We start from the raw sequence: 7,772 nt of genomic DNA, 5'->3' as shown, positions 1-7,772 counted from the left end.
AGGGAGGTGATTCTGCCCCTCTACTCTGCTCTGGTGAGACCCCACCTGCAGTACTGGAGTCCTTAATACAGGAAAGATGTGGACGTGCTGGAGCGGGTCCAGAGGAGGGCCACAGAAATGGTCAGAGGGATGGAACACCTCTCCTATGGGGAAAGGCTGAGAGAGTTGGGGTTGTTCAGCCTGGAGAAGAGGAGGCTCCGGGGAGACTTTATTGTGGCCTTTCAATACTTAAAGGGGGCTTATAAGAAAGACGGGGACAGACTTTTTGGCAGGGCCTGTTGCAATAGGACAAGGGGGAATGGTTTTAAACTAAAAGAGGGTAGATTCAGACTAGATATAAGGAAGAAATTTTTTATGCTGAGGGTGGTGAAACACTGGCACAGGTTGCCCAGAGAGGTGGTGGATGCCCCATCCCTGGAAACATTCAAGGTCAGGTTGGACGGGGCTCTGAGCAACCCGGTCTGGTTGAAGATGTCCCTGCCCATGGTGGGGGGGGTTGGACTAGATGACCTTTAAAGGTCCTTTCCAACCCAAACCATTCTTTGATTCTATGATTCTGTAAGTTTAGAATCAGGGCAGTAGGAGTAGGCAGGAGTTACTGGCTTCAGGTTAATGCTACTGTAAGAGATTAGACTGACAGGGACTGCTGTATTTGGGAGGCCCCATGATTAGAGGTTAGGGCTGCAGCCACCAAAGGTCATCTAGATATTCTGAGCCTTAACAAAGGTTGGTGGGCTAAAAATATGTTCAAAATTATGGTTTGGGTTAGGGTTTGGCTTAATCAGTGTTCAATAGCTGGACCATTGGGCTTAATTTAGGACTAAGACTGGCAGGGTCCAGTGGACTAACAGTCACCCTAAGGCTAGGGTTAACATCTGGCATGCCAGATTCCCTAAAGTGGTGGAGAAAGAGTTGCCATGCTGTGAAATGCCTGTTAAATTTAAGGCTGCTTCCAGTGTGGGTTGTTGAGTGAATCTTAGGACTGGGGTTGGGGTTCATGTTGCAGCACAAAATAACAAAGGGTGATGAGCTAGATTTTTTTCAATATGGTGTGGCTAGTCTAGGTTTAAAAACATATTGGCCAGAAGTAAATACATAGCGTTGCATGAATTAAGTAAGTATATTAATACCTAGAATAAGATCTTGGTAGCTGCTATGCTCTTTATGCCATTTTGTCAGCACAGAGGTAGCTGGAAAGCTAAAGCAAACCACCAGCAAGGCGCTGAATTGGTGCTGGGGAATATCCCTGCCTATTTTTACACCAATGACTTGGCTTTAGCTACTCCATCCCTTTCCCTGCCCAAATATGTTATACAGGGAAAGATGTAAGCTAGGCTGTCATCCCACCATCGCTGGCTTCAGAAAAGTCTCTTGGGGATCAGGGAAGCCTGTTAGAAGTTAAGGAAATGTAGTAGCTCCTCTAAGTTTCAAAAAGAATTTCTCAGGTCACTAATCTTCAAAAAAATTTGGAAGCATAATGTCATACTTTACTCTCACCTGTCCTGGTTTCTACAAGATGCCACCTGCAGCAAAAATCAGACTCCCAGGATTTTAATATATATATTTTATATATTGATATGTTTTAGATTCTAATAAAACCCTTATAGCTTGGTAATTTTTCTGGATAGCTAAATGTGGTAAGTACTGTTACACACAAGATTGTGGACACAAGATGGTGTGCATGCACAGTAAAGAATCATGGTCTCTTTTGGAAGGAAATTCTGGTTTCCTTCTGTCTTTCATTTTCATTTCAGGTGGAGATGATTCAAAGAATATGTTAAATACTCACAGCGTAGAAGATACAAATCTGCACCAGGTACATCTTTACAAAGAATCGTGATGTTAATTTGATGCTGAACTGTTAAGGGCTTGCTAGCAATCTTCAGTAAACTAAAGCAGACGACTATTTCAGAAATGTGTTTCAAAACCAGCACATAATGTACTAGATGCTTCATACCCACCAGGGACTGAAACAGAACGATATTTAATGTTATGCCAATTCTTTGGCAAGCAGTTGCTGATCCTTACTGGTACGTGGGATAAGCTGCAGCCTCATGAAGATGCAAGACAGAGGCAATCAGCTGCCTCTCACAGACAGTGGTTCTTGCTGAGGTTTTGCACTTGCTGCAGAGGTAACTTACAACAAGCATGGTACATCAGTGTCCCTTTGTACTTGCAGAAACCTGGCTGAAATGGCAAGATGATGTCTGGCTTGTAGCAGTAGGGTAGCTGCTTCTTGCCTCTGTGTAGTAGGCTGTGTTGTGTTTTGATAGGAAAGGGTTAGGGAGCCACTGTCTTGCACAGGGGTTGCACAGTTATACCGTGAGATGTCAGTAAGATGCGGGAGCTAGTGCCTCACATGAAGACAAAACACCATAATCAGTCACTTGGGTCATTGTTTGCGTATAGCACAACAGCTTTTGGCATTAAAAGCTGTACTCTCCTCATTTTCTCCCCTTTGAACAATGATAACTGGTAATATCTGAAACATATAATGCAGTGTGCACAGACACTTTATTCTTGCTTCCTAAAGTTTTATGTGGTTATGATAACTGTCCTTGTTACTCACAGTAGTCCAGTGTATGGTGTCCTTAGAAATGTTACGCTATAACAGCATCCATGGTATATAGTCTTAGATTACACTTTAAAACATTAGTTGATTGACGAAGGATATTCTCCCAGTAGAAGGTGTTGTAAACATTCAATTGGGAAAACCTATTACTGTGGCTGTGTAACTGATGATTTCAACAGTTGTGTGAGTTGTTGCGGTGTTCGTGATCTGGGTCTATCTCCAGATACGAAGTAATCAACAGGATAATTCTAGTTAGTCATTGGCCTTTGGAGCAGTTTTGATGCGAGATTGTCATGAGTTAATTCTGCGTGTTTTTACTGTGTTATTTCCCTTTCTTTATAATTTCCTAGAATCATTGCAGACAGGTTTGCCAGAAATGTGAAACTGTAGCTCTGGTATATGACCACAGAAGCAGTGTAGTTTTAATTCTTTAAAGGCAGAGCATTCATTCGAAACCAGTTCAATTTTCAGAAATAAATAAAAGTGTAAAGCACTTCAGTAATATTTATCATTGGATTTCACCCATTAATTTTTACACTTTCATACACATATTTCTTAGTTCCTTAATTTCTTTGTCCTGCTGTCTTAAAAATCTGTTCAGGCAGAGGAAATCAGTTAATTTTATAATAGCACAGTTTTCTTTTAGTATATAATAAAGCAATTTATCAGAAAATGAAATTAAGTATATGGCCTGTTTTGTAGACAGAATTAAATGCAGGTGGCACAGTTCAACATGATAATACTAAAGCATCAAAGGAAGTGTTGCTGAAAATGAGCAAAGCAGAAAAACAAATTTGGTGAAATATATAAAAAATAAAGTTCTTCAGGATTCTAAAGGCAGAAAATGGAATGAAAAAAAATACAAGTTCAAAAAAGACAAAAAAATCTGCTATTCTTATAGCAGGGGCTACGAGTAAAACTATTCAGAAATAATGTCTCATGTTAGATGGACCTCATGTTTAGGTCCACTTACAAACCAAGGAACAGTTAAATTACAGAAAATTTATTTCCCTGATGCTGAACCTAATGAAATGGGCCACACTGTTGCTGTTTCTAATCATAATTGTTGCATCCCAGTTGATGTTGTAGGAACACTGAGGTAAGTCAGACAGAATTGCAACAGGGACATGAATTCAACAGTGGTAGCAATGAAAATGCATTTACAGAAGAAAAGGGCAGAACTGGTGGAAGCTCAGCAACTTCTGTTGTAACAGGGGAGGAGATCACCAGTTTGCATTGCCCCCCATCATGGTTTCTGGAGAAAAAGTGTCTGCACAGCATTCTCAGAGTACTGATTTAACAGAACTTGATTCTCAGTCAATACTTAACTTGCTTTGACTTCCTCTCACAATGTATCTGTTTTAAAGTTACAACAGGAAGTCAAGAGTTATGACAGTGATCAACATAGTCTCAAACAGAGTTACAGCAGTAGTTTGAGTGACAGGAATCTAAATACCGGTACGAGAATACCTTCAGAACGAATTACTTCTTTGCAAAACTTGACAAATCAAGTTAGATCTGATGTTGATGGAAACAAAATTAATGGATCAGCTCTAAGTTTAAAACTCTCTTTGCCTTTGTTTGAACAGATTTCCTTACAGACAGATCAGTCAGAACCACCATGTGCAAATCTTATGGTTTCAGGCAGCATAGACATACCGCAGCGGACTATTGTAAATGAGGTGCAGAACATTTATACTAATATATCTGAAGATGGAAGCAGCTGCACTGAACAGACACTTCAAGCAAATGCAGAAACACTGTTAGCACATGAGCTTTTAGCAGGTACTAATGTTTCTGGAACACTAAGTGTTCTGCAACACTAAGTGTTTCTGGAAGTCCTTATAATTCTACCAGTGGTGTACTAAGCACCATTGAACAAAAGGCTCCACAAGCAGAGAAGGGAGGGAGGATCCTGCTTAATGCAGAAGTGAGTGTTGAAGGATGTCACATTGAAACTGAAAATGCTAGTAGTCTAGAGATGGAGCCTGTAGCTTTACAACTCAATGAAAAGGACACACTTCAAATTAGACTAAAGAGAGAGGATCTTCGGGAGACCAACTCAAAAGCAGATTTGCATTTTGGTGTTAATGCAGACAGCAAGTCTCCTTATTCATTTCAGATTGTGGAAAATACACAGAAAGAAACCTCCCAGAAAACAGATGCCATGTTTTGTTTGAAAATAATTATTTTATGAGTTTGTTGTAAGCATTCTGTGTATTTTATTAAAAAAACCCAACTGTTGGTCTCCAGAGAATGTATTTTGCCATAAATAAATAGCAGAAACATGGAATGTGTTGTGGTACAGTCCACTATGCCAGATTGATTAGTTAGTAATTTTTGCTTTGTGTTTTTGGGGGCTGTTTCATATATCCAAGTCCCCATTGTATTTACCAAAATGTGACCGCAATGGTTATTACAATAATTAGAATGAAAGTCTTAAGTACCTTATCTTTTTTAATACCTAAGAATCAATAATGGTCATATCTTCACAAAGGAATCTTTGAATTGTTTTGGATTCAATCTCAGTACATTAACATATGGTGAATAGTGGTTAAAGGATTTATTTTGTTAATGTATTTTCAAAAATTGAGTGAGTTACTGCAGGCATTTTTTAACCTAGACTAGGTGGTGATTTTGACATTCATTTTAATATCAGTTATAATTTCTGAAATTACTGAGTATTATGTCATAGATACTCTTAAGTTCTTTTGTTAAACTAACAGATGAAGGAGTGTTTGCTGGAGTAAGTGGAACAGAAGGTGCTGAAAAAAAAGGAGAAGAAGGAAATGCAAAGACCAATGTGCTTTCACAGTTTACTGAAACAGAAGTCCAAACTAAAAGAGTAAGATTAGACCCTCAGGAAACAAGCCAAAAGGCAGCCTTATATCCCAGTAGCAGCAAAAACAAGCTTTTATCTAATCAATCACAACTCAGTCAAGCATCAGAACAGCAAACATCCAAGAAATCAGGTGAAAATTTAATAATATTTTATAAAAACAGTGGAGTTTTTTTCCAGACATACATGAAGACAACTTTTCGTAATACATGAGGGAAAGTTTGGGAAAATATATATAGCATGTTGAGCAAATACTTTAGTGAGTTCCAAATACTTGAAATATTTCCAGAACTTCTGTACTCCGTTTTATAGAATGCACACACTTACTCAGTTTTGTTTATGTTACATTCATCAGTCTTCCAGCATTGACGGGTTGCAGGATCATAACCGAGAGCTTAAAATAACATTAAATTGATCCTTCCTTAGTTAACTATGTTACATAAATGATAGTTTAAAATAACACTAAATTGGTCCTTAGTTAACTATTTACGTATCACAGATCAAAGATGTACATTTGGTTTTAGCTGTAGTATAAAAACAAACCTACTTATATGAGGATAAGGATCTAGCATCCTCCAGTAGTTATATTCTCTTCAGCCTGCACATACAGCTTTCTGTTTAGCAGTTTCATCCCATGTCCAAGACTTGCATTTATCTTGTAGCCTTACCATTACAACAGAGCCCTGGTCCAACTGATTATTCATCATAATCCCCGAGTATTTTTCACTTACTGCTTTTTTGGTAAAGCTGGCAGCCATCTTGTGTACTTTGGTTCTTTCTGGAACCAGAGAATCACAGCACTCAAGACTTGTTAAAACCAAAACCTGTAGTTCAGATGGGATCCCTCCTCTCCTAAAACTTTTAAATGTAATGTATCTGGGCCACTGATTTAAAAATGTTTATTCTCATATCATTTGGCATTCTCCTTAACTTGTGTTGAAATGAAAAGAACTATGTTGTTAGATGATAGGAATTTCTTGTGTAGCTTTGCCTTGATATGGAATAGAGTATTTGTCTTTTCTGATTATCTTAGACAATTCTGTCATTTCTCTCTAGTAATTAAGAGTTTGGGAATTATTTTTTCTGGTTTCAATAGATTTTAAAATACTGCCTTCTTAGGACCTTAGCTGTCTGTGACTATCTCCTTGTATTCTTTTGTTTTCCACAGCAGTTTTCTACAACTCCTTATTTATATTTGCTACCATTCGCATCCCATTTTTTCATTTCTCATTTACTAATGAGAAGTAAAGGTTCCTAAGCCAGGTTAGTTTTTGAATCGGTGCAGCTTTTCATCTTGAGTGTGGGATATGTTGTGAAATACTTCCTAGCTATTATTCATATTTTTCTGCTGACATTTTTGTCTTCAAACTGTTTTTTATTTATAATTGTTTCCAGCTCTGTGAAAATTTCCCTTTCAAATAACTGTTGTGTCAGTGTAAATGTATGCTTTGTATATACATACATAGGGAAAGGTGGTTTTTATATATACAGGTTTATAGAAGTATGTGTTGAATGCATGTGTATTCATGTGTGGATATAACATTTGATTTATTTTTTCCAAGTGTGTGCAGCTAGAAATTGTAGTTTCTTCCTTGGCTGCAGTTATGTGTTGCTGGGGTTGTTGGTCAAATTTTGGTTGCCTTTGAGTGGGTTGTAAGTGAATGCATTAAGTATATCGTATATATTTTGAAAATCAGTGGGATTCATGCCCCTACATCCATTAAATGCTTTTAAAACCAGCGTCCATAACAGCATGTATACTTAAAATAACACGTATAACAAATATACACGCCCATCCATGCACACACACACAATATGGACAAATACATCTGCACACATACTATCAACATACTTATTTGTTTACCTCTTTTTGTTGTTTGCTTAGTACCCTCCTTGTCTTTGGGGACTTTATCTGGATGCTCACTAGTCTCACAAGTTGAATTAAGGAGTCATCAGCCAATCTCTGCGATGTCCTGTAACACATGACAAAAAATATCCAGGAAACTATGATTGCTGATACTTTTCTCTCTGATAGTCACAGTTGTCCTGTCCTCTCCTACCTTCAGCTGTACAGAATAATGTTTCCTCTTCCGTCTCAGGTAGTTGCTAGTTTTCAACCCATCTTAAGTTCCTGCTCTTATGAGTTTCTGAACTGCAAATTCATGTTTTCTTTTGGAAGTTGAAGGGAGAAGGAAAAGAGTAGGTGTTTCTTGTTACTTACTGCTCTCCAGTATTTGGCAGTGTCAGTACTTAGCTTTCCTATCTCCAGATTGGTTCCTCCTGTTGTAGGAATGCCTTTTTACTTCATTCTGGAAAAAAATCCATGGCATATCTGATACATGTCATCATCCACTGCTAATT

The 7,772-nt window shown here is 38.1% G+C and overlaps 1 protein-coding gene across 1 annotated transcript in view; it reads left to right on the top strand.

The window, feature by feature from the left end:
• The window catches only part of ANKRD31 (ankyrin repeat domain 31), a 62,654-nt gene that overhangs the window by 21,206 nt on the left and 33,676 nt on the right, over positions 1-7,772 (top strand). Inside the window, exons 8-11 of the mRNA XM_009327308.1 lie at positions 1,755-1,816; positions 4,162-4,363; positions 4,396-4,656; positions 5,299-5,544. Of these exons, the coding sequence (XP_009325583.1) occupies positions 1,755-1,816; positions 4,162-4,363; positions 4,396-4,656; positions 5,299-5,544 (771 nt within the window). The remainder of the gene's footprint in view (positions 1-1,754; positions 1,817-4,161; positions 4,364-4,395; positions 4,657-5,298; positions 5,545-7,772) is intronic.

Source organism: Pygoscelis adeliae, unplaced genomic scaffold (assembly GCF_000699105.1).
Source record: "Pygoscelis adeliae isolate BGI_AS28 unplaced genomic scaffold, ASM69910v1 Scaffold26, whole genome shotgun sequence".
Classification (NCBI taxonomy): Eukaryota; Metazoa; Chordata; class Aves; order Sphenisciformes; family Spheniscidae; genus Pygoscelis; species Pygoscelis adeliae.
The sequence above is the reverse complement of the archived record's forward strand: the minus strand, read 5'-3'. Positions and strand labels throughout refer to the sequence as shown.